Source organism: Leuciscus leuciscus, assembly GCF_965113295.1.
Source record: "Leuciscus leuciscus genome assembly, chromosome: 21".
Classification (NCBI taxonomy): domain Eukaryota; kingdom Metazoa; phylum Chordata; class Actinopteri; order Cypriniformes; family Leuciscidae; genus Leuciscus; species Leuciscus leuciscus.
Window position 1 is genome coordinate 3,240,233 of NC_138745.1, and position 27,129 is coordinate 3,267,361.

The following is a 27,129-nucleotide window of genomic DNA, read 5'->3' on the forward strand; positions in this document are numbered from 1 at the left end:
TGACATCATTCGCTGTGCTTCATTGGCGCATTTTGCTTGCCGCGACTGATTGGTGGGATTTCTGCAGAGCATCATGGGTAATGTAGTTTTTCACCAAGAATTCCACTGTCAATGATTATTTTAAAACTAAGCAGGCTGACGGCTTCAAAAGAAGCAAATGCCATCAATTAACAACCTCGTAGTTCACAGAAGGCCTGTCTTTTAAAGGTTTATAAATCATCTGTAATAATCCTTTCTTCTATGGAGAAAATGATTGGAGTTTTTACTTCTGGAACTGTTGCACTCTTCTTCTTTTTTTAGATGTTCATTACTGTAATATAGAGTTAGAAGTTATATAAGATAATGTATTTTATTTATTTATAACTATTTGTTACAGTAATAAGAATATGATTGTTTTGCATTGCATAAATGAGATTAATGCCACAATACATGCAAATAGTTCTAACAAATTTAATGTTTTTTTTTTTTTTTATGAATGAAACATGGTATTGGCCAAAAAATAATTTCTGCCGTTCTCTCTCTGTATGGTAAAGAATTTACCGCTGATCTTCTAGTTCCATCTGAAGATTATTTATCAATAATAAATTTATAAATTGACAGGACAGACACTTTTTGAGTTTTTGTCATTTGCTGCTCTTTTGAGCCATGTTATATTAATTCTGTTATAAAAGAGATTATTAATTTTCTGGTTTCTGATTGGATACAATTCGGTAATAATGTGTGCATTAATGTTTAACGTACTGGTTCATTGTGAATCATTTCCGTAAAATGTTTATATAGGTTATTGTGTGTATCCTGTTGCATAACAGTTGCATAAAAGCAACACATATTCTGATTTCTTGTTTGAATCAGTCAATCCGTCAAACACAATATACTGTTCATTCTCTCTCAATCTCTGGCCTTTATCAACAAAATGAAATAACAGTCTGTGTTATTTCACACTGACCCGCTGAATGACGACAGCTCTTGCCCTACTTCAGGCTAATAGTCATTCATATTAAATGGAAATTTCATTTTTCATGCCTGTTGCCTTTCGGTGTCAGCGCTCGGGACATAATTCAGATATTAAACATGCGAAGTCTTCGAGCATGCCGTGTAATGATCCAGAACTCATGTTGAGATCATCTCTGTGAAGGGAAAGTTCAAATCTGATTCACAATCAAGTCACTCTATGACATCTGGATATGGATATATCTTCCAAACTACTGAAATAGATTTAAACAATTCATTTTATTCTAAAGTTAGTTTCTTGTATGTGTCTGTTGATTAAATTATTTATTTATTTTTAAAGAAATTAATACTTTAATTCAGCAAGGATGCATTAAATTAATCGATTTTGACAATAACAACATTTATAATGTTAAAAATATTTACGTTTCAAATAAATACTGCTGAATTTCATCAAAGAATCATTAAAAAAAAGAAATGCATCACAGTTTCCATAGAAATCTGAAGCAGCACAACTGTTTTCAACATTAATAATAATCATAAATGTGTCTTGAGCATCAAATCATCATATTAGAATGATTTCTGAAGGATCATGTGACACTGAAGACTGGAGTAATGATGCTGAAAATTCAACTTTGATCACAGGAATAAATTAATTTAAAAAAAAAAATTCACATAGAAAACAGCTACTTTGAGTTGTAATAATATTATTGTTTTTGCTTATCAAATAAATGCAGTCTTGGTGAGCAGAAGTACCCAAACTTTTGAACACTACTGATTTTTAAAACCCTTTGCATCATGTTTATGGCCTTATGTAGATAATTACATCTAAAATGTATTTTCGTCAGATTCTTCCTTATGGCACCTTTGGTTACCATTTGTGATGCTGTGGCCTTTCTGTCTTTTGTCTGGTTGTATAACATTAGCACTGCAGTTGTGGTGTTGACCTACAAATGTTTTTCAATTATGTTTTCATATCAGAAGGTGTTTTCCTGAATGGAGGGAGGAGAGTACAACAATATACGCAGGAATTGACAGTATTGTATGCTCAACAATAGTAGAAAATTCAGGTCAGGGTGAGACTGAAACACAAATATTCTTAAGTAACCAGAGGTCAACTCAGTGGAAAACATTCCAGGATTGTTCTCCATATAGTAACTTCAATGGGGTCCAACGTGTTGAAGGTCCAAATGTGAGTTTCAGTGCAGCTTCAAAGTCTCGACACGATCCAGCCGAGGAATAAGAGTCTTATCTAGACAAACCAGCAGACATTTTATAACAAAAATAAACATTTATATACTTTTTAACCACTAGTGCTCATCTTGCACTAGCTGTAATGCGACACACATTACGTAATCACGTTGAAAGGTCAAGCGTGACATAGGAGGAAGAACAGACCCAGTGTTAACAAAGCGAATGTGCAAAGACTAAGTCAAACGCCGTTTACCAAAAATAAAAAATAAAAGGTAAAACAACGATGTCGGACGATTTTGAAGTTGGAGGAGAAAATGAGATTGAGTTTTTTGGGCACACGTGACCTTTCAACGTGATTACGTGGACGTGCAAGATGAGCATTTGTGGATAAAAAGTATATAAATGTTTATTTTTGTTATAAAATGAGCAATGGTTTGTCTAGATGAGACTCTTATTCCTCGGCTGGATCGTGTCGAGACTTTGAAGCTGCACTGAAACTCACATTTGGACCTTTAACCTGTTGGACCCCATTGAAGTCACTATATGGAGAAAAATCCTGGAATGTTTTCCTCAGAAACCTTAATTTCTTTTCCACTGTAGAAAGAAAGACATTAACGTCTTGGATGACGTGGGGGAGAGTAAATTATCAGGAAATTTTAATTCTGAAGTGAACTAATCACTTTAATGACCATCATGGGAAAATGTGTTCCCATGACCAAACCAGTTAAGAATCTCTGGCTCAGCTTGTCTTGTCTTGCCTTAAAGGGTCATGAAACCCCCCTCTTTCAGCTCAAGTCTAGCTCACAATCTTTTTGAAAAATGCAACTTAAATGGGCGTGGATGGCTGTGAGAAGAAGGGAGGGGAGTGGGTGTGGTGGGTGTGGTGGGTGGGTGGGGGGGGGCTGTCATCGCCATCGCATCGACTGTCTCTAAAAATCAGTGGTAAAACGTGAGGAAATGCTAGATTTTTTTTAGAGCTGACAAAGTTAAAGTCTAATGAAATACACTGACACCTTATTTTTGTCCTTTCAAAAGTAACTGAATGCACTACTACATACACTCACCTAAAGGATTATTAGGAACACCATACTAATACTGTGTTTGACCCCCTTTCGCCTTCAGAACTGCCTTAATTCTACGTGGCATTGATTCAACAAGGTGCTGAAAGCATTCTTTAGAAATGTTGGCCCATATTGATAGGATAGCATCTTGCAGTTGATGGAGATTTGTGGGATGCACATCCAGGGCACGAAGCTCCCGTTTATCCTGCTGGAAGTAGCCATCAGAGGATGGGTACATGGTGGTCATAAAGGGATGGACATGGTCAGAAACAATGCTCAGGTAGGCCGTGGCATTTAAACGATGCCCAATTGGCACTAAGGGTCCCCTAAAGTGTGCCAAGAAAACATCCCCCACACCATTACACCACCACCACCAGCCTGCACAGTGGTAACAAGGCATGATGGATCCATGTTCTCATTCTGTTTACGCCAAATTCTGACTCTACCATCTGAATGTCTCAACAGAAATCGAGACTCATCAGACCAGGCAACATTTTTCCAGTCTTCAGCTGTCCAATTTTGGTGAGCTCGTGCAAATTGTAGCCTCTTTTTCCTATTTGTAGTGGAGATGAGTGGTACCCGGTGGAGTCTTCTGCTGTTGTAGCCCATCCGCCTCAAGGTTGTGCGTGTTGTGGCTTCACAAATGCTTTGCTGCATACCTCGGTTGTAACGAGTGGTTATTTCAGTCAAAGTTGCTCTTCTATCAGCTTGAATCAGTCGGCCCATTCTCCTCTGACCTCTAGCATCAACAAGGCATTTTCGCCCACAGGACTGCCGCATACTGGATGTTTTTCCCTTTTCACACCATTCTTTGTAAACCCTAGAAATGGTTGTGCGTGAAAATCCCAGTAACTGAGCAGATTGTGAAATACTCAGACCGGCCCGTCTGGCACCAACAACCATGCCACGCTCAAAATTGCTTAAATCACCTTTCTTTCCCATTCTGACATTCAGTTTGGAGTTCAGGAGATTGTCTTGACCAGGACCACACCCCTAAATGCATTGAAGCAACTGCCATGTGATTGGTTGATTAGATAATTGCATTAATGAGAAATTGAACAGGTGTTCCTAATAATCCTTTAGGTGAGTGTATATTAGCCTACAGTAATCATAATTGTATTTAAAACATATAAATGTACATGCATATGTATAATTATGTCATTATAAAATATATATTTGTTTATATACACACTATTTGAAAATAATAAATTTTAGATGGACGGTGACATAGAAATTTGCACAAATTAAGCATACATTCCATACAATTGAGGTATTATCGAAATATCTCAATTTTAATAACGAGTGATTATTTAACAAAAGGCAAGTAAAACGGTCAGGGTTACATTTTAGACATACACACACACACACACACAAACACACACACACCTCTGAAGCGATAGAAAAGTCCTCGGGACCGCATCACTCGCAAGACGCAACCTGCATTGGTGTACAAGGCCGAAGTCCACCATTCTCCCGTTGAGTGGTTGCTACACACACATAGTTTAGATGTGTCCGTGGTTGATGGCCGGAGTCTAGACCGTGCAGCATCGCGGGGAAAGATGCACTGGAACTTTTGCACCACGAAAACAAATGCGCGTCCCATCATTGCCTCTCTCATCTACTACGCGATATCACAGTTTGACATGTCTGTCATTGGAAAGTTCCACGTGGTGTCATGAATAATTAAGAGCAAGTGTCTTCTCATTGGATAAGAAAACTCAGTCTCATGAATAATTATGAGACACAGATGAGTCATCAAAGTACTATAGTGCTTTAAAATGTAACCATTTTCCCCCTACTATTAAATCTAACAGATGCTAACATTGTCTTCAATTGTGTTCAACACACATACCTCTGTTAAAATCTCAGAAAATTTGGTTCAGGGTTTCATGACCCTTTAAGTGAATATGTTGTGTGTTTGTCTCTTTATGTGTGTGCACTAGGAATGCCAGTCCTATAGGGGTGGTCCTGACCGCAGTGGTGGCCGTTTCCTACAGAGTAGCTATTGCATGTGAAGGGTAAGTGTGTTATCAGAATCAGGGGCCGTTTACACCACATATTTTCAACTGAAAACTGAAAACTTAATTTTTTTATGTGTTCATTTACATGACAACGGCATTTTGGGGGCCTGAAAACACAAACTTTTGGTTTCAATGTGAACGTTTTTGAAAACCATGCTATTATTGTCTCCATGTAAACTACAAAAATGCGAATTAGTGAAAACGGTGACGTCATGCGCATGTGTGTTACACCGTGTCCTAACCAGACACGATGCGATAAGATTCCAGTGACAAATAATTTGGCTGTCAACACTAGACGCGACGCGACTGCGAGATTCGTCAAAATCAGTCAAAACCCACAGCCAATCAGAACAGCGTGTGGGTGAAGTCAGCCAATCAGAACAGTGTGTGGGCGGAGTCAGACCATCAGAATAGCATGTGGGCGGAGTCAGCCAATCAGAACAGTGTGTGGGCAGAGTCTCACAGCGAGTGCACAGCACCAGAGTAATCTTGACAAGAAATCTCGCAAGAAAATGGATAAGTCGCTACATAATCAAACTCACAAATATTACACCATTTAAACATTATTAAAGGGATACTTCAGGATTTAGCATTAAGCTTTGTATTAGTAGAAAACCTGTAGTATTTTCGAATTACCGTGCTTTCTATCCTCATATCCCCCTGAGATGAGAGATTTATGTATTTTTTGTCTGGAAAAAATCCTCCGATGACGCAAAAATCGTCATTTTGTGTCATCGGAGGATTTTATGGCCAGAGGCTGAAGACTACAGCCAGTAGGAGGGGCTGTCCCGCATGTTCTCAACCCGCCCATAGAGGGATCTCACTCACAGAATGTACACATAGTATCAGCCGTCTTTCTTTGGAAGCTAAGCTAGCAGGCTCTTGTTCTGTGGAGAAAGCTGAGTAGTAGGGGTTACCATCCTCTTTTCCCCGACATGTCTGGCCGTCGAGATCGTCCAAAATGTCCGGGATTCGGCTTTTGCTTTCTGCAGTCGCCATTCATTGTTTACATGCACACCTTTTGTTTCAATCTAACTGAATTCATTCCGATTGGTGAATCTGAATGTAGTGTTTACATGAACACTAAACAAGTGATCGGTTGATGTGCGTTTTAACATTGCTAAGAAAATTCCCGCTCCTCCGTGAGAGATACGAGATCGGTGCGTCTCAGTAATCACTCCACCGGCCTCGCGCCGTTCTCCCGCGCCCGTCAGCCTCGTCCTGCTCGCCACAGTAAACATGATGAATGGCGACTGTAGAACGTAAAAGCCGAATCCCGGACATTTTGGGCGATCTCGAAATACCGGGCAAACTCGTCACGGAGTCTCACTAGTAGCCTAGCCTTGTTGTTTTCAACTGCGCTCTCTAACCGGTAGGCGTGGCTTGGGAGTGGCCTCCTAGGGCAGCGAAGCAAGTGCATTCTGGGAGTTGTTGTCTTTCATCCACATAATCCAAAAATAGATTTTCTGGCTTTTCTCAGTCTAGAAAGCTCCAAATTCAAAAATAATTTCACATTTCTTCTACATAAATGACCTATTTTAAATACACATTCATCTTTCCAGAGGTGAAGTATGCCTTTAACAATACATAGGCTGAGTTACTAAAACAATCTTTGTCAAAGAATACACTTGTTTGTTCACAGTTTGAACGTTCTTGTTTCCATTTGTTTAATTTGAAGATCTGAGGTGAATTATCCATTGTTGCTTTTACAGCTACAAAGCTGGAGCACTAAATGATATTCAGAGTCACATTACACGCTTTTAACATTAAATAAAGCACATAAACAGCACCTGAGATTATCATCGCCACACTTTGTGTTTGTTGTTCCAGCGCGACGTCGCAGAAAAATAGAAACCGTTTCTAAAATAGAATCGTCACGTGTCGCCGTCGCGGCTGGATAGGACACACACTCTCATTAACATGGAAAATAACCTTTTATCGCGCGTCATCGCCGCCGATATTGATCCTCATTTTATTTCTCCTTTTGTCCCAAAGTCTGCTTGCCATAGTCCATAATGTTTGAACAAAACAACCACAGTGTGAACGTGCTGCTAGACGTAATGCAGTTGTCCACGTCTGTCGCCATGGTTACTATGACAAGCGGAAACCAGAGATAACGCGGAAATGACGTCGTTGACAGGTGACAAGTGAACCGGGATGAGCCATTATTTAAAATTGGAATTTCTCTGAAATTAAAAATCTTTGGGAACTTTTGGGATACACAACTGCAGAATATATTAAATATATCACACTGTGCAAGTGATTTTGGGATATTTTATTATAAAAATCTTACATATTGTAGCTTTAAAAATGTAGTGGGGGTGGAATAAAATGTATGTTATTGACACACATCCATGGTCTTGTTGCCTTTCTTACTTCCGAGACACAAAAAACATCAGTTCTGAGTCTGAAACGCTCTAAGATTGATCTCGGCCATAAAGGGTTAAGCAGAAAACCTGCCCACTTTTCTCCATAGCGACAGGAATAAATGTGGGAATATGCTCACACATACACTGTAAAGTCTCTATGGCGACAGTGGCCGTGAGAGAACTGAACTTTAATAGCACTAAATCAAAAACAGCACCAGCTTCTCAGCAGTGTGGCCTGAGCGAGCAGACGAGCTGGGATGATCCGTCTCAATTACACACAACTCTGTCTCCCGCATAAACACAGGGCGCCGACATCACTTTAACATCACTTTAATCCAGATGTGAAAGAAAAACCATGCATCAACAGTCTGGTCTGGACTGTTCTTATCTACACACACACACACACACACACACATATATATATATACACAGTCAAACCAAAAATGATTCAGACACCAGATATCATTTTTGATATTATTTTACTAGTGTGATCAGGACACTATAGTTCAGTTATGTAAGTGATGAGAGCTAAATTAAGTAAACTGTGACATATTATACCCAAAGATTCTTCATACAGTGAAAAATGTATAACATTTGGGACCAGAAATGATTGGGACACTTTGAGCTGATCATGTTTTGCTGAAGTGTTTTGTCTTTAATTGCTAATGCTCTTTTTACACACAGACTGAACAAAATGAAGCATTGCTTGGTGATTGGTTGAGCTAAACTGGTATTATCTAATTGTGTAGTTAAATTTAACAGCTGACAGATATTCAACATAATTCATGTGTGAGACAGTCTAACAGAAGGACGGACAAAACCAGTCAAATATCAACTGAGTTCTTGTCATATTTATTACCATTTTCTAAACTATAGCGAATAAACTGTGATAATGTGAGAAATGTCGTCTGAATAAATGTTGGTTTGACTGTATATTATGAGTATAATGATACATATATTCCTCCTGTATTCGGTTCGTACAGTCAGACGATGAATACATTGAGTCACAGATGATTCACTCTCCAGTCCACAAGGGGGCGCGTGTGGTAATGCAACACCGTTTGCTAACCGCCACGACATGTAAAAGAGCAGAAGAAGAAGAGACGATCTACACGGCAACCCAAAACAAGAGTTCAGAAGCACACAAGATCTTGCTAGTAGCCGATACGCTGAGTTTAGATTCATTTTTGTGACGCGCTCCGAAAAATTAATGGAAAGAAAACGTGACGGCAGAAAGCATGTTTGTTTTCTTTATTTTACAAAAGCACAATGATTTGTTTTACTGTGAGTTTACACAAATAAAAATATAAAAATAGACCCTTTACAGTTTTGAATGACGTCTAACTCTTATCTGTATGACCATGAGTATTTTAGGTTAATTGTTTCCGCTTTTATAATGACACATAATCATTAGCTATTGTGCCGATTGTGTCGTGGAATATATATATATATATATATATATATATATATATATATATATCGCCTAATGAATAGACCATAAAACTGCTCATATGTTTTCTGAAGGTCAAGCACCTCGTTTCACTGATAATTAGTTGTGTCATTATTGACTAAGAGTTGCAGGCCTTTATATCTGACCTATTTATGGAAAGCGTCTCTTACACACACACACACACTTACACAGGGTGGTACACTTATAGCACTTCTTGAGATTTACAGTGTGTGTGTGTGTGTGTGTGTGTGTGTGTGTGTGTGTGTGTGTGTGTGTGTGTCATGTTTGCAGACCATTCACTGAGGAGATCTATCGGCAGAGGAGCCAGCGCTGCAAGCACAAATGAAGATGAAGAGTGTGTGTGTGTAACGACGACACCAGATTCCCGATCCGTGCTCCTGCATGGAGAATCATGGATGGAGACGGACGGATGCACAGCACATAGATGATCAACACTTCTACCGCAATGTTTAAGATTTTATGTTACACGGAAGACAAACCGTGAATGCAATGACAATCTTCCAATTGTAACCTGTAGTTTGCTCCTCATTGATATCACATATCATAACCATAAAGTATGTTTGTATTTCCTCAATCTGTTCCTAATGCACATCCAGGCTGAAATCAGCCGTTTTAGGGTCCATTTGTTTCATGTTCAGAGACTGAATGTACTTTGTTCTGTGTTATTTGCGGATGCACGTTTCTCTTTCCAAAGGTAAAATAAATGGACGCTTCTTGATTTATCTTTCAGTATGTACACACTCTTCTTCCTTTTCCTTCTTACTCTAATGGCACCGATCAGGGATTCCCAAAGTAATTTTTTTTTGCCGGCCAAACCCTTTAGATGTGAAATATTTAATTGAAGTATACAGTAATTTAAATATTTCAATAATTCAACAACACATTTTTCATGTTCTTAGTTCTGTGATGTCAGATAACGGTCACATGACATGCAAGTAAATAGCTAATAAAGTAAATCAAATATTTAATGTTTTATTCGTAAGTGTTTTATGTTAATTTTGTAGCTGGACTCTAACCTCTTTTATTTATGATAATGACTCAGTCCACATTACATTCACACTGGTGTTGCAATACTAATATTTATGTATGTATGGGAAGTAATGCGTTACTTTACTTTTGCATTACTTTTTCTCACCTTGGCTGGGCTTGATTGTTTTTTAATACCACAAAAAAATAACAAAAGTTTTATTTTTAGCAAATGTAAAGACTCTTTCACACCAAGGGCTCTATCTTGCACCCAGCGCAATTGACTTTGTACACAACGCATGTATCATTCCTATTTTGCACCCGACACACAGCGGACCTTTCCCTCCACAGACGCGCAATGGTAAATTTGGGAATGAACTTGCGCTCCCGGGGGCGGTTCAGCAAAAAGAGGAGGCGTGTTCCGGCGCAAACGTTCCCTGGTGCTATTTTGCTGTTTCAGAAAACAGTTCCACCACAGACCAGGAGAAACCTAGTCTAAAGTCAGTGGAGAGTTCAGATGCTATTTTAAGGGCGCATGCTTGGCCATAATGTAGCGTGTGCACAACACACACACACTTTGCCCCTCTCATCTACACACAGACGCAGCAGTTCTCATTTTTAGAAAACCATACATTATTACAGGGGAAAATATTCCACATGAGGGAAATCATTGTTGTGTCCATGAAGATGTAAAAAAATAGGCATAAATCTAGCTTACACATTTACCCAAATTATCATACGCCTGTTTAACCGAAGCTAATTTGGGTGTGTTTCTCCATCCCCAATGTCACTTCTCTGTGTTTTATAATAGCAATCCGCCATGGAACAAGCGCTCCTGCTCTTAAAGGGAATGTGAGATGATGCTCTGATTGGTTTATTTCACGTTACGCCCAAACCACACCTATGAGTAATGAAGCTACTTCAGACCAACACATTTTAGATTTGCGTCGGGAGCAAGAGTCATTTATCCCGCCGGTATAATAGCACCAGCGCCGAGACCCGCCCACAAAGTTACTTTTACAAAGTTACAAAGTTTGATACTTGCGTTTCAGATCGTTAAAATAGGGCCCCAAAAGTGAAATGAATAAGCCTCATGCTGAAGGAGATGTGTATTTATGCCCGTACAGTCGAGGGCGCAGCTCAGACAAATACTAAAGTGAGATTAAATACATAAAGGCCTGGGTTCACAGACAGGGTTTAGATAAAGCCAGGATTAGGCCTTAGATCAATGAGGACATTTAAGTAGCTTTTATAAACGGGGCTTTAAAAGCATCACTGATGTGCATCTGGAGACAGAACAATGACACTGACATATTTTAAGACAGCGCAAGTTGCCTTCAGTTAAAACAGCGCAAACATGCATTTCAGTCTCAGACTAGTTTAAGCCTGGTCTGTGAAACTGAGGGCAAGTATATTTGTGTTATTTAACACATTTATAAAATAAAAATGCATTTCACTGTTTGGTTACACTTTATTTAAAGGTGCCTTTGTTACACTGTAGCCTAATTATTTAAGTACTGAGTAATATTAAGTAACTACATGTACTTACTATAGGGTTAGGGTAGGATTAAGGTTTGATTTGGTTGAGGGTTAGTTGCATGTTATTATGCATAATTTATAGTTATTAATATAACTACATGTAACATAATGTAACAATGACACTGTAAAATAAAGTTTTACCCACTGTTTTTATTCATTTTGAGGAATACTGATCTGCTTTTGTGCGAGTAAATGCACTTTAGCTTAAATAAAGAGTAAATGCGTGTTCACATTTATCTTGAATCTACAGTAATCCTCATGGGGACAGGAGAGCTGTCAGTCAATACATGGGAAAACAAAGTAACTTGGGTTGCTTGTTTGAAAAGGTTACATTGTTTGAATGTTGTAAATTTAAAAAGTAATGTGTTACTTTAGTAGTTACTTAAAAAAGTAATCGGATTATGTAACTTACCTGTAATGCATTCCTCAACACTGGGTAAAGGGATCGTTCACCCAAAAAAATTTTTTAGCTGAAACTGTAGTCCTTATTATATAATATTCCATATTATATTGCTGGATTATATGTGCAAGTCAATGGCTTGAGTAAAAAAAAAACATATACAGACAAAACTAAATGAATACTCGTATCTCCTGACGTTTCATTGAGGTCTTGTGAAGTGAAACGATCGTTCTGTGCAAGAAACTGAACATTATTAACAACATTATTACCTGTAATCCACTGCCTTTCTGTTGCATAATTCAGAAGTCCGTCAATGGCAGGGAAGGTTTAAGAAAGACCATTAAATCTCAAACGCTTGCCCCATATAGGTCTATGAAAACAATATTTCCATGCTTATGTTTATGCTTTTAATAAGAACACATTTATAAACATTTACACAGAAATTCCTTCTGCCTGTGTTGTTTCTATACATGTAGTTTACAGCTTTTTGGCAGCGAAATGATATAAAGCCTCTATAACACTTTATTTTGATGGATATTCTACAGACTATAACTTTGTAAATACATGTCAAGTTATTAGAGTATTAGTACGTTCTACTTAATATCTGCTAACACTTCATTTTGATGTCATTCTGCTGGCTATAAGTAACTTTGCAACTACAGTCAAACCCAAATGTATTCAGATGCCTTCAACATTTCTCACATTATCACAGTTTATTCACTATAGTTTAGAAAATGGTAATAAATATGAGCAGAACTCAGTTGATATTTGACTGGTTTTGTCCGTCCTTCTGTTAGACTGTCTCACACATGAATTATGTTGAATATCTGTCAGCTGTTAAATTTAACTACACAATTAGATAATACCAGTTTAGCTCAACCAATCACCAAGCAATGCTTCATTTTGTTCAGTCTGTGTGTAAAAAGAGCATTAGCAATTAAAGACAAAACACTTCAGCAAAACATGATCAGCTCAAAGTGTCCCAATCATTTCTGGTCCCAAATCTTTATAGATTTTACTGGTATTCACTGCATGAATATATGAATGTATGAATTCATATGCATGAATTTTTGGGTATAATATGTCACAGTTTACTTTGCTATCATCACTTGAACTATAGAGTCCTGCACACACTAGTAAAAAAATATAAAAAATTATATCTGGTGTCTGAATAATTCTTGGATTGACCGTAGATACAGAGTTACTTAGTAAGAATGTCAGCAGAATGACATCAAACTTAAGTGTTAGCCGATATTACAACCCGTTCTCATACCCAAAACGTCACTTTTTCGTCACTTTCAACCATGCTTCAATATCCGACGCACAAAGCACCCTTTAGCGTCCATATGAGACGCATAACCCTACCACATACCTAAACCTACCCATAACCGAAGCGTCACATATGGACGCTAAAGGGTGCTTTGTGCGTCAGATATTGAAGCATGGTTGAAAGTGACGAAAAAGTGACGATTTGGGGTGAGAATGTGTTGGATATTAAGTTGACATTTAATTGAAATAAAGTGCAACCTCAGGGGCCGAAAGTTAGGCATGTAAAGCAGTCAACCTTTGACCCGTTGACCCAGCCAAGGGTTCGCCGTTACATCAGAACAAAGATTTTGGGGTTTCTTTAGCCATGAGCCATCTGGGATCTGATGTCGTCAGCATGATAACGAAACCCAATCAATCGGCTTCAGTGTCTCAGACGTCATATCTCTGCTGGACAATCTCCCTAAGAAAATATTACACATGCAAATGTTACAAAACACAGGCTCCAGATCAGACTGTGTTCTCAAAACAAAGAAATCAATCCATTTATCTGTGCATTGTGCCAAAAAAAATCAAAAAAAAATCTGAATTTCTTGTTATATACAATGGAGGAAAAAAAAGAGAGATCAGTATCCATTTGCATGCAGTAATATTTAGTGTTGTTGTGACGGGGATTCCTGCCAGGCACTCTGTGTCGGCTCACCGTCTGCTTTTGCTTCTTTGCATGAACTGGATTGGCTTGAGGAATAGAAATGCATCCAATTTCCTTCTTTATTTTATGCCGTTATAACTTTTCTCTTCCTCTGTTCTATTCATGCTCACTATATTTGATCTTTGAGGCCTCAGAAGAGTGTCTAGATACGCTAGAGTTTCCTGCGCTGCTTCATCTCTCGACACCGGGGCAAAAACACTCATATTTTAGCCCGAGTTGTGAACTTGTAGTCATTGTGGAGAGTTCAAATGGCCAGACACGGTTAAATAAAACCCAATGTTCTTTTGCATTGTCTTCACGCAAAACCAGTGCAGATTCAAGGAGAAATTAGCCCGTTTTAAAATTAATCAGCAGTTTGAATAATTTTAATGAGAATTATTATATAATAACCTTCATTCACAGCTGACTCTTGATTACTTGTTCTCTTATATACTTGTGAAAAACAACTACACTTTAGCATACTTTAAGAAGAGCACTTATTATGTAATATAAGGCTACTTTAAAACTTAAGTGTGAACTAAATATGTTTTCAGATGCTCAATTGCGTGAAAAGGTGTTATATAGTTTAAATGTGTATTAAATGCAATTAGCTGAACTTTAGAGTGCTTTTTGACTCACTTAAATACAGTCATTTCATAATTACTTCTATTGTCTTTGAAATAAGATTAAAGTGTGCACTGACAAGGTTTTACGGTAAACTTAAACATACTTTAATGTCATTTCTGTTGAAACTTGTATGTCATATTTAAATAAATTAGCAATTGCTCATTTGAAAAGGTGAAGTTGCAATTTAGAACATTTAAAACAAAACAAGTATAATCAGTATATGTGCTTTATATGACCCATCAGAATCAGAGAGCGTCTTTAAAGCATTATTAAACAATCATTTCACATGTAAAGTTTGGCAGTCATGAAAGTGTGCACACATAAGAGGCCTTTTATTTCTTTAATATTATATTATCTGCAAGTACAGTTTTTCAAATATGCACTACAAGTTCACATTCAAAACTTATTTTTTACCCTCAAATCAGTGTAATGATGCTTTTTCTTTTTCTTTTCTTTTTTTACAATTTGAGTAAAAATAACATGTTACAAAAACAGTGCTGGTTTATAGCGGTCTTATATCTGTCTAATATACAGGAAGGCTTTTTTTTACAATAAACTTTCTTTAGACCGTTAAATATGACTTTACTGACTTGCTTTCTTTTCTCTGACACTTTCTGGCACTCGTTCTTTTGCCTTGCATTCATCTCTCTCTCTCTCTCTCTCTCTCTCTCTCTCTCTCTCTCTCTCTCTCTCTCTCTCTCTCTCTCTCTCTCTCTCTCTCTCTCTCCCTCTCCTCCTCTCCTCACACACACTTTGCCCTCGTCCTCTAATAAACTCTTATGGATTATTAAATTACACTGAGAGCTGACACACATACATAAATGCATGCAAACAAGCAAACCTCTCAGGGTCATTATAAATGTCAGGGCTCAGGTCATGATTTTTGATCACGCTGGACTGTGGGAATAAAGACTCTTACTCATTTAATTAGTCATTTAATTAGTCATTTAGACTTAATCAGAAACTAATCAAGACAAGTTCTATGGGAAAAGCCATTTGAAACTCAAGTGCATTGAGTTTAAGACTAAAACACCAGTGTATGATTGTTTTTCAATATAATAATACTCAGAAACAACATGCATTAATTCAACGGTGATTTTATGTTGACTTGATGTGTGTTAGACTCACTAATGTATTTTATTTATTTGCTTAAAAAAACAGCTTTAGGTTTTTTTTTTTTTAAACACATTTGTAGGTTTTTATGTTATTTATTAAGTCTCAAGGCTGTATTTATTTGATAAAAATACAGTAAAAAATCTGAAATTATTATTACAATCCAAAATAGTGATTTTCTATGTGAATATATAGTAAAATATAATTAATTCCTGAATTTTCAGCATCATTACTCCAGTCTTCAGTGTCACATGATCCTTCAGAAATCATTCTAATATGATGATTTGATGATCAATTTATCATAGCCTATATATTATAGATATAGTTTTCCTTTTATGTTCCGTGGAAGGAAGACAGTAAGTAAATGATTGAAATGTTCAGATAATGACGCTCAAAAGCTCATTTCAACTCAACAATGGCCTTAATCTAAACACAAAGATCTTGAATGTACACTTCATTCTTGAATATTAAAAAGCAGCATCTAAACCCGTCTGATGGGAATGAGGAGTACAGCACTCCACAGGGTTTTGGACGCATAATTGAAATGTGGAGTTGTGGAAATATAATGGGCTGTAAAGGTCATTATCGCTCAGTGCTCATCATGGACATGAGGCTTTATAGGGGTCCTATTTGCACAGGTTTTTTCCGTGTTGTTCCTCACTTTCTCTCTCTTCCTCTGTGTGTCATGCATTGGCTTTCATCCGTTCTGTACTTTGAAACAGATCATCTGATCCATGTTGCATGCTGGTATTTCTCTCTCTCTCTCTCCACTCCTATAATGAGCTCCTGTGTGCATTTTTCGTCACTCCTTGTTTCAAAGAAAAGCTCATTATTAGCACCTGCTTTTTCAGTCTCTCTTTCTAAATGCATTGATTTGTCATTTCACGCTCCAGTCGTTGACGATCTGATTGGTTACAAGGTAGTTTGTGACGTCAGAAACACCAGCGATTTCAAAGCGTGTGTTTGAGACTGTCTTTGGTTCACTGCAGTTTTAAGGAGGAAATACTCAGCAATGGTGTCAACTTATGAATTTACACATGCTTTGTCTTAAAGCAGATTAAAAACACCACATAGACACATAAACAACATTAAAAGCTGGATAGAGGGACTTGAACAACTACAGTGTTTGAGGGCGGGGCAAAACCGACGCTGTTCTCATTTAGCCAATGAAGACCATAGACTGGCATTATGCAAATTTGTTAAATTGTTTAACTTCAATAACTCCATCTACACTTTGATCTTTGAAACTTTGCAGACCTTTTACAATCATAAACAGCTTTATTACACACTACATGAAAGGTAATATTCCAAAAAAGCCTAATAGGGCATTAATAGCATAAGCAACATTTAGCAATACATTTGCTACATTATTTAGTCTTCGTTCATGTAAGCTCAGGTCCATTAGTATCAGATACAACTTTTGATTTTAATAATGTGTTGGTAAATGTTAAAATTAACATTTAACTAAGGTGCTTTAGAAGTATTTTTTAGTTTACGTTGACTAATGTTAACAAATGCAACCACACTGTAAAGTGTTACCAGATCATATAAGGAATATTGCAGTTTCAGTGAAAGGTAAACATGCAGGTGACGCACATCTAACTTTCTTATGTGAACTACTTTCTTATTTTGCATAGAAACAGCCCACGGTAATGCAGCCGCTGGGGTTGTAGTTGTGTCGTTCGAGGTTGTGTGTGTGTGTGTGTGTGTGTGTGTGTGTGTGTGTGTGTGTGTGTGTGTGTGTGTGTGTGAGTGTGTGTGTGTGTGTGTGTGAGAGAGAGAGAGAGAGAGAGAGAGAGAGAGAGAGAGAGAGAGAGAGAGAGAGAGAGAGAGAGAGAGAGAGAGAGAGACGCTAAAGTAGACGGCCAATCAGAGTCCAGTATTCCAGAGCGCGCTGGTATAAAAGCGTCGTGCTCGAGCCGCTCGGATTCACTTGCGCCGCGGTGTGGCGATGCGCGGGCGCGCGCTTCTGTATTAGATATTGCCTGCGGTCTGAAGAAGAAAACAATGATCTGCAGAACCACTGGAGCATATCGGATTCACTTTATTTGTCTTTAATTATTCTAGCCTACTTGTTACTCTCGTATCAAATTAATTTCTATCCTTATTTCTTATTTCCATTTCCATGAGCCGTTAACGCGTCTGTTTCCATTCCCAAATTTGTGATCAACTGCAAATATGAACAAACCAGAACTACGTACATGATTAATGCCACCACTGCACTTTAAAGGTTGACGCTATATGTTTAAAAGACTGTTGCATTTAAGGGGGAAAAAGCAGCAGGACATTCAAAAAAAAGTAAACAAATATTTGAGCTATTAAATCTCAGTTGTTACTGCGAAATGTAGTGACAACTGGTGCAATGAAAAGTCACGTGACTTATCCGGTAATGTGGTCGATAATAACACTAAATACTAACAGAGGCATGAACATAAACATTAGCATGAAACACTCCAATGTATACTGAGCAATAAAAAGAAATCTAAGCGAATGTGGTGGTTCGTGCAGGGAATTCTGGGAAGTTATAAGACTATAATCATAGGCTATTTTTTATTTAAAAATAATAAAGGCATAATTTTAACAATAGGCCTATTTCATATGTACAAATATGCCTATGAAATATAAGCATACTTTTAAAAATAGGCCTATTTTACAGTACAGTACAAATATACCTATGAACTAAAAGCATAATTTTAGCAATATTGCCTATTTTTTATACAAATATGCCTATGAAATAAAAGCATAATTTTAACAATAGGCCTATTTTATAGTACAAATAGGCTATGCTTGTGAAATAAAAGCATAATTTTAACAATAGGCCTATTTTACAGTATATGCCTATGAAATAAAAGCATCATATTAACAATAATTTACAGTAAAATAGGAGCCTATATGCATTCTGATCTCTACGCAGAAACATTTGCAATGCTTTACAGGTAAATTACATATTGTTTTTTTAAAATAGGGAACTTGATACACAGCGTGAAGTACTTTTCCTCTCAGCGAATGTTCCTGGTATTAGTTGCACCAGAAAGCACTGATCCACACAAACTGACGCACCAGTTGCACTGGCTCGCGGTGACGCGCACGGGGGGCGGAGCGCGAGCACGTTTAAATAGAGGCTCTTCATCATTAGGAGCTTCAGAAGCAACAGCCACTGCAAACTTACAACACAACCAGCTATTCTTTACTACTCCGGCTCAAAACCACACACAAGACAAACATGATCAAGAAAATGAGTCCTTCAGAGAACGAGTTTGACATCCCAGCGAAAAACTGCTACAGGATGGTCATTCTCGGATCCACCAAAGTTGGGAAAACGGCGATCGTGTCCCGGTTTCTGAACGGGCGCTTTGAGGAACAGTACACGCCGACCATAGAGGACTTTCACAGGAAACTCTACAGCATCAAGGGAGAGGTGTACCAACTGGACATCTTGGATACTTCAGGGAATCATCCGTTCCCAGCTATGAGGAGACTGTCTATTCTGACAGGTAAATATCTTATCAAATAAAACCATGCCATAGAAGAAGCATTTTTTGGTTAATAGAAGAACCTTTCAGTGAACAGATCTTAAAAGTGTAATGGACAAAAAAATCTACACTGTCTAAAAATGCTGGGTTGTTTCAGTGGTCAAACCCTACAGTTGTGTTTAAAAACTAAATTAAAAGATTTAAAGTAAATCAATGGTTGCATCAGATGTGGACAAAACGTCTGTATTAAAATTCCAAACCTAACGATTGGGTTTGTCCATATTTGATTGAAACAACCCAACATGTTTTTAGTGTAAAGAACTTTTATGGATTTTAAAGGTTCTTCATGGAACCATCAATGCCAAAAAAATAACTTGTATTTATTTTTAGAGTGATACTGTTGGCTAATTGCTGTATTCGTAGTCCAAATTTCTAATGGTTCTCCCTCCTCTTTTGGCCACAGGTGATGTTTTCATCCTGGTGTTCAGTCTGGACAACCGCGAGTCTTTTCACGAGGTGCAGCGGCTCAAACAGCAGATCTACGAGACCAAATCCTGCCTTAAAAACAAGACCAAAGAGAACGTGGACGTGCCGCTGGTGATCTGCGGGAACAAGGGCGACCGCGAGTTTTACCGAGAGGTTCAGCGCGACGAGATCGAGCAACTGATCGCGGGGGACGAGCAATGCGCGTACTTCGAGATCTCCGCCAAGAGGAACACGAACGTCGACCAGATGTTTCAAAGACTCTTCGCTCTCGCAAAGCTACCCAACGAGATGAGCCCGGACCTCCATCGCAAGGTGTCCGTGCAGTACTGTGACATTCTCCACAAAAAGTCTTTCAGAAACAAGAAGGTTAAGGACGGAGACGCGTACGGGATCGTTGCGCCTTTTGCGCGCCGCCCGAGCGTCCACAGTGACTTAATGTACATTAAAGAGAAGACGATAGGAGGCGGACAGACAAAAGACAAAGAAAGATGCAGTATTAGCTAAAACCGTGCCGTTTAAAGCACTGCTACGGTTATTATTAGAAGCACACGGTTGTTGTGCAAATCCCGGTGACTCCGAAAGAGTCGCGGTCGAACCGGTAAAAGTCATCGGCTTGAGCTCTCACCTCGCGACGTGGACGCGCATGTAATCTCGCGAGGTCTCCTGTACAGAATAGCGACTTTGTTCTGGTCAGTCTGAGCGCTCTGTGATGTGGCTTACAAGTATCAACTCCATGCTTAAAAATGTGCTTTGTTAGAACATTTGCCTTTTTTGGGTGCTGAACGGAGTTGCAATGTCAGCTGTTTACATACATTTTTTTTTTTTTTTTTTTTGGTTAAACTTTATCACAAAGAAATCAACTTGAATGTTTTTTTTGCATTTTGAACAATTTTTTTATTGTCAATGAATGTATATTTATTCTTCTATGTCATTGTTGAACTCAACACTTTTGGAAGACTGAAATAAAAGCCTTTGTCAAGAATACACGTTTCCTCGTCACTTTCCCAAGCATTTGTGTTCTTACAGACCTACGACTGCAGTGGCTTAGTCTAATATAGTCCAGATATTTCCTTCAACCCTCTGTTGCTGTTTAATTATTAATTTATATTTTTATAGAATTGTTGCTGTATGAACACAGAAATCATGGACATGATTTGAAAAGGTTAAGTGTTCTTGAAAAAACGAATTTCACCAAGTGGAAATACAAACTATTAAATATTATTGAACTAAAATATAGTACAATCATTTCATTGAAATAAGAAAAAAAAAAAGGTAATTTTTGACCGACACGAACAAGTAAGGGTTTAAAACTGCAGAACAATCTGACAATACCATAGGACACTCAAAAATATGTTTTCATATAAACTTGCAGCTTAAGCCTATCTGGAAAAACATAGTAATCTGAAGAGGAAAATGTTGTCATTTGTTGTGCTCACTCAATGCCAGCAAATACGACTCGAAAATGATCTATTATGGCTTGAGTCATAAAAATATGGTTTGATCTATCTTGCTTAAACCCATCAAGTCTAAAAATTCAAGTTACATTTTTAAAAGATGAAGAATAATCTCAAAATACATTCTATGATGCTCAAATAATCGTTATCCGTATGCAAAGAAACACAGCTAGTAATTAATCCATTATGGCTTTGAATGAGGCTACAATATTGTATCCGAGTATATTTAAAAATAAATAAATATATATATATATATAAACTTGCTGCTTTAGCTCACCTCGAGTATAAATATTCCAGATAAATAAGAGAATACCTTCTAGGATGCTCACAATATTGACGTGTGTATGTTGTGCACACACTTGTTACCAAGAAAATGTACCAATCTGTTATGGCTTGAAATGAGGCCTCAACATGAGCACTTTACAGTATACAAGCACTCATGTGTACTTACCTAAAACAGTACTGGTCATTTAAGGTAACTACATGGGTTAAGGTTAGTTTTAGGGGTAGATTCAGGGTGTGTACCTAGTTATTACCCAGTTATTGGAATTAATTATAATAAGAACATAGGGAACAGGATTGTAAAATAAAGTGCCAAACCAGTTTCATCTGCTTGCTGCAAGTCTATTGAGGATAAATATTCCAGATATATTCTTTAAAAATGTAGAATAACCTGAAAACACCTAGTCTTTTGCTGACATGGAGCGAAATTGCTTGTCATTTCACTAATTTAAATGGTTTAAGACAGACCTCAGTATGTATTGTCTCAGCTCAAGTAAATATGGTTTCATTAAGTGCAACTGAAAACCTCTACAAAAGAAGTGACTGAATTTAATGCACAAACTATAACAAAGGTAAAGAACACACGACAAACATGATGTTGCAAATGCTATGCCCAAAATAAAAACAAAAATATTTATACAAATAGTGAATCAGTGTGTCCTCTCTCGGTGTAAACAAGTGTTCATGTCTTCTCTCACGAAGGTTTGGGGATATCGAACATGCACAGGCTCTTGTATTTCTGCAGAAGCTGGTTCTTGGTCTGGACCTGCTCTCGGAGGGTCTGTAGTTTGTTCTCCTGAAGCGCAGGACTCATGTCGATCCCCGGCATGCCAGAAATCTGCTCCCGAGCCTCCTGGATCTTCGTCTTCAGTTTGTTCAGCTCCTGATGCACGTCTGGACTGTCCTTGTCCATGCTAATGACAGGTGAATGCAGACAGGCCGTTAAAGGGTTAATTCATCCTAAAATTACAATTCTGTCATCATTGTTCCAAAACTGTATGAATTTCTTTCTTCTGATGAACATACAAGACGATATTTTGAAGAATATGGGCAAGTAAACATTTGATGGACACCCATTTACTACCATAGTATGGAAAAAAACCCACTATGGAAGTCCTTTACAAACATTCAACATATCTTCTTTTGTGTTCAGTGGAAGAAAGAAACTCATACCGGTTTGGAACAACTTGCGGGTTAGTAATTGATGACATAATTTTCATCTTTTGCCGAACTTTCCCTTTAATACTGAGCAACATTAAACACACACGATGCTGTTGTTCACAGAGTCTCGATAGTAACACGAACATACCGAGATATTCCAGAATTTTAACGACAGGTGCATTCTGTTCCTTGAAACATAAAACATGTGAATATTTACTTCTTACCATTTTATAACGTCGTGAATAATGGGCAAAAAGGAATAATCTTCCACCTCCTCTACAACCGGTACCGCAGTCGCCATGTTTGTTTCGCGGAGGTATTCTACGTCATCAACGCGCGACGGCGCCTCTGCGTAAACAACGTCACGATTACTCTGATTTTATCTATAAAATAACATATCTATCATTATTATGTCAATATTATGTTATAATGTTCTACTAAGCTGGGGTTGTCAAACTGGGGTGCTGGAAACGTTTAGAGAAGTGTAACAAAACAAAAACCGGTTTAAATAAATAATACATCTAACTCCTACAGTGAGTAGAAACAAAGTAGTATAACATAATGAAAGCTAAATATTTTACACATTGATAATATCAGACAGGTCCAGACAGCATTACTGGGTCTATAGAAAGAAACAGTAATCTCTCATTATTCAAGATAATGTTTTTGTTGTTATTATTGGCTTATGTAACTTATGTCTTGGTCATCTGATGAGGAAGAATGTAATGTGAGTTTCAGGAAACCTAATAACTATTACAAGTATTGATAAATGTTTATTTTTTGCCCTCTGTTAACCCTTCATACACTTTTGTTCTGAATATGTCGAGTCACACTAAATAATAATTCCTGAACCACATTTCTCCTGAAGATTAGAAATATTTGCTTTGGCATTTTTGTAATATTGATTTTCATAATCTGTGTCTCAGATATGAACGCTATGAAAAAGTTCCTTACACACCACCTTTTTGTCTGTTTGTGTGCATATTCATATGCGGCAGATCTGTGTCTGTATGTTTGCCATTGCTTTATAAATGTTTTGTTTTTCATGTCAGTTTCTCAAGGGTTCCTGGAATCTGTTCCGGCGTCTCGATCCCTTCTCAAACATTCACAGTGTTGTGCATCGACCAGCATGTGATTGTTCTGCCAGTGGCTTATAGTTTGAACACATGCACTTCTATTATATGAATATGCATGCATGATTATTAATGTTCTAATACACAAGTTGACATCTGACATCTAGAGACATTTTAAATTTGCTTTGATAAACATAAAATAACATTTAATGAAAATATGAATATATTGGCTGCTAAATGATTAAAATGAATAAATAATAAGTATAATCTACATATTTTAGCACTTTTATGACTTAAACTTTCTTTAATTAAACCGCCTTTTGGTGATTTCCCTGCTCTTTAATGCAGTGTCTAATGCTTAGTTTGGACAAATAAAGTATTTTAAAAAGTATTTCTGTTTGCAGGCCTTGTTTATTATCTTATGTTTAGCTAATAAAAGATGACAAACATGTTTTTCTTTTCTTTGTTATGTAAGTCAGACAAGTATGTCTATTTTGCTCTAATCAAAAGATTTATTCATGGAACAATCATTGTGGTCAAATGAAAATACATTTATGTTATAGTGATTAGTGTAAACACAATTTTTCTAAAATTAGAATTTAATTTTAGTGTTGAGTGTTTGCGTTACGCAGAATGTCTGGTTGTTATTGTGTGCAACTGTGAGTGATTGTAATTGTTGTGTAGTTGCTGTAAGGAATTCCAGGAATAAAAGCTACTGTACAAAAGTTAATACATTTCCCAACATTAAATCAAATCTGCCACTCAAGAAAACTCAAAGTGTGTGTGTGTGTGTGTGTGTGTGTGTGTGTGTGTGTGTGTGTGTGTGTGTGTGTGTGTGTGTGTGTGTGTGTGTGTGTGTGTGTGTGTGCGCGTGAGTGAGTGAGTGCATGTGTGTGTGTGTGTGTGTGTGTGTGTGTGTGTGTGTGTGTGTGTGTGTGTGTGTGTGTGCGTGCGTGTGTGCGTGCGTGAGTGAGTGAGTGCACGTGTGTGCATGTGTGTGCGTGTGTATGTATGTGTGTGTGTGTGTGTGTGTGTGTGTGTGTGTGTGTGTGTGTGTGTGTGTGTGTGTGTGCGTGAGTGAGTGAGTGCACGTGTGTGCATGTGTGTGCGTGTGTATGTGCGTGTGTGTGTGTGTGTGTGTGTGTGTGTGTGTGTGTGTGCGTGAGTGAGTGCACGTGTGTGCGTGTGTGTGTGTGTGTGTGTGTGCGTGAGTGAGTGAGTGCACGTGTGTGTGTGCGTGTGTGTGTGTGTGTGTGTGTGTGTGTGTGCGTGAGTGAGTGCACGTGTGTGCGTGTGTGTGTGTGTCAAGTCAAGTCAAGTCAAGTTTATTTGTATAGCGCTTTTCACAATACAGATTGCATCAAAGCAGCTTCACAGTATTAAATTAAAATAATACAACAAAGTTTGTTTCAAGAGGAATTTATTGATTGATAAAATTAAATTAAATATCCCCAAAATATCCCCAACTGAGCAAGCCAAAGGCAACAGTGGCAAGGAACCGAAAAACTCCATCAAGTGACCTAATGGTGTCCTAAAACTCCATCAGGTGACCTAATGGAGAAAAAAAAAACCTTGGGAGAACCCAGGCTCAGTCGGGGGCCAGTTCTCCTCTGGCATTGGATAGAGGCCGGATTGTAGTTTGAACTGTAGGATTATATGAATGCCTGGCTGAAGAGATGCGACTTTAATCTAGTTTTAAACTGGGAGAGCGAGTCTGAGCAACGAACAGTATCAGGAAGACTATTCCAGAGTTTTGGAGCCAAATGTGAAAATGCTCTCCCTCCTTTGGTGGTTCTGGATATCCTAGGTATGACCAAAAGCCTTGAATTTAGTGATCTTAAAGAGCGCGATGGATTATAGGGCGATAGAAGATCCGTTAAATAGACTGGAGCTAAGCCGTTTAGGGCTTTATAAGTCAGTAGCAATACCTTGTAATTAATACGGAACTTTATAGGTAACCAATGCAGTGATGATAAAATCGGTGTTATATGATCATATTTTCTTGATCTCGTAAGAACTCTAGCGGCGGCATTTTGGACTAACTGTAGCTTGTTTATTGAGGATGCAGGACAACCAGCTAATAAAGCATTACAGTAATCCAGTCTCGAGGTCATGAATGCATGAACTAACTTTTCTGCATCAGAAACTGATAGCATATTACGTAGCTTAGCAATGTTTCTAAGGTGGAAAAAGGCTGTTTTTGTAACATAAGAAATATGATTTTCAAAAGACAGGTTGCAATCGAGTATAACACCCAGGTCTTTTACTGTAGAGGATAAAGTAACAGGACATCCTATGATGTTAAAGTTGTATTGTGCGAGGTTTTTTGGGCGGTTTTTTGAACCGATAAGTATTACCTCTGTCTTGTCTGGATTTAATAAAAGAAAATTACGCGTCATCCAATCTTTTATATCTTTAACACACTCTGTCAATTTGGAAAATGTAGCGTTTTCATCCGGCCGTGATGAAATATATATTTGAGTGTCATCAGCATAACAATGGAAACTAATTCCATGTTTCCTTATAATATTTCCAAGTGGCATCATATATATTGAAAATAACAGAGGGCCTAATACAGATCCCTGCGGCACTCCATAGTTTACTGGAGTTATGATCGATTTTTCTCCATTTAAATAGACAAAATGGTAGCGGTCAGATAGGTATGATTTGAACCAGCTTAGTGCTTGTCCTTGAACACCAGTATAATTTTGTAGTCGATCTAAGAGTATTGTGTGATCTATAGTATCGAACGCAGCACTAAGATCAAGTAAAACTAGTATTGAGATACAGCCTTGGTCAGAAGCTAAAAGTAAATCATTTGTGATTTTAACGAGCGCAGTTTCAGTGCTATGATGCGGTCTGAATCCAGACTGAAACTTTTCATAGATATCATTTTTTTGCAAGAAAGAGCCCAGTTGAGCGGACACCACTTTTTCTAATATTTTAGACATAAATGGAAGATTTGAAATGGGTCTATAATTTGCTAGATTATTATGATCTAATTGTGGTTTCTTAATGAGAGGTTTTATAACTGCCAGTTTAAATGTTCTTGGAACATGACCTAAAGATAAAGACGAGTTAATAATATTGAGGAGAGGCTCTTCCACTACAGGTAACACTTCTTTCAGTAGTTTAGTTGGTATAGGATCTAATAAACATGTTGTTGTTTTAGATGAAGTGATAAGTTTATTTAACTCTTTTTGTTCTATAGTTGTAAAGCACTGTAATTGTTCTTTCGGGGTGATAATTGAAGCTGAATTGTAAGGCGCGATTGAAGATTGAACGTTTATAATTGTGGTTCTGATGCTTTCTATTTTCTCAGTGAAGAAGTTCATGAAATCATTACTACTGAACTGTAACGGGATATTTTGTTCGGGTGACGTCTGTTTATTTGTTAGTCTAGCCACGGTGTTAAATAGAAACCTTGGATTGTTTTGGTTGTTTTCTATTAGTTTGCGGAGGTGCTCAGCCCTGGCAGCTTTTAGGGCCTTTTTATAACGTGACATACTGTCTTTCCACGCGGTTCTAAAGACC

The 27,129-nt window shown here is 37.7% G+C and overlaps 3 protein-coding genes across 3 annotated transcripts in view; 2 read left to right on the forward strand and 1 right to left on the reverse strand.

Annotated features, from left to right (window-relative positions):
• Window positions 1–9,793, forward strand: part of pemt (phosphatidylethanolamine N-methyltransferase) — an 84,713-nt gene extending 74,920 nt beyond the window's left edge. The window contains exons 6-7 of the mRNA XM_082152208.1: window positions 5,147–5,221; window positions 9,335–9,793. Coding sequence (XP_082008334.1) covers window positions 5,147–5,221; window positions 9,335–9,389 — 130 coding nt within the window. The 3' untranslated portion in view covers window positions 9,390–9,793. The remainder of the gene's footprint in view (window positions 1–5,146; window positions 5,222–9,334) is intronic.
• Window positions 9,794–18,792: 8,999 nt separating this feature from the next.
• On the forward strand, window positions 18,793–20,607 carry rasd1 (RAS, dexamethasone-induced 1). The gene is made up of 2 exons (XM_082151108.1): window positions 18,793–19,160; window positions 19,603–20,607. Exons 1-2 carry the CDS (start codon window positions 18,890–18,892, stop codon window positions 20,127–20,129), a joined length of 798 nt encoding a protein of 265 aa, XP_082007234.1. The 5' UTR covers window positions 18,793–18,889; the 3' UTR covers window positions 20,130–20,607.
• A 1,283-nt stretch (window positions 20,608–21,890) lies between these two features.
• Window positions 21,891–22,880, reverse strand: med9 (mediator complex subunit 9). The gene is made up of 2 exons (XM_082151109.1): window positions 22,747–22,880; window positions 21,891–22,275 (listed from the first exon to the last, which is right to left on the reverse strand). Exons 1-2 carry the CDS (start codon window positions 22,821–22,823, stop codon window positions 22,056–22,058), a joined length of 297 nt encoding a protein of 98 aa, XP_082007235.1. The 5' UTR covers window positions 22,824–22,880; the 3' UTR covers window positions 21,891–22,055.
• Between the last annotated feature and the right edge of the window lie 4,249 nt (window positions 22,881–27,129).

Coding starts and splice junctions, on each gene's coding strand:
- rasd1 (XM_082151108.1), top strand. CDS start 18,890: ATGATCAAGAAAATGAGTCCTTCAGAGAACGAGTTTGACATCCCAGCG. Junction 19,161..19,602: donor GAGACTGTCTATTCTGACAG/GTAAATATCTTA, acceptor TTTTGGCCACAG/GTGATGTTTTCATCCTGGTG.
- med9 (XM_082151109.1), bottom strand. CDS start 22,823: ATGGCGACTGCGGTACCGGTTGTAGAGGAGGTGGAAGATTATTCCTTT. Junction 22,276..22,746: donor ATTCACGACGTTATAAAATG/GTAAGAAGTAAA, acceptor ACCTGTCATTAG/CATGGACAAGGACAGTCCAG.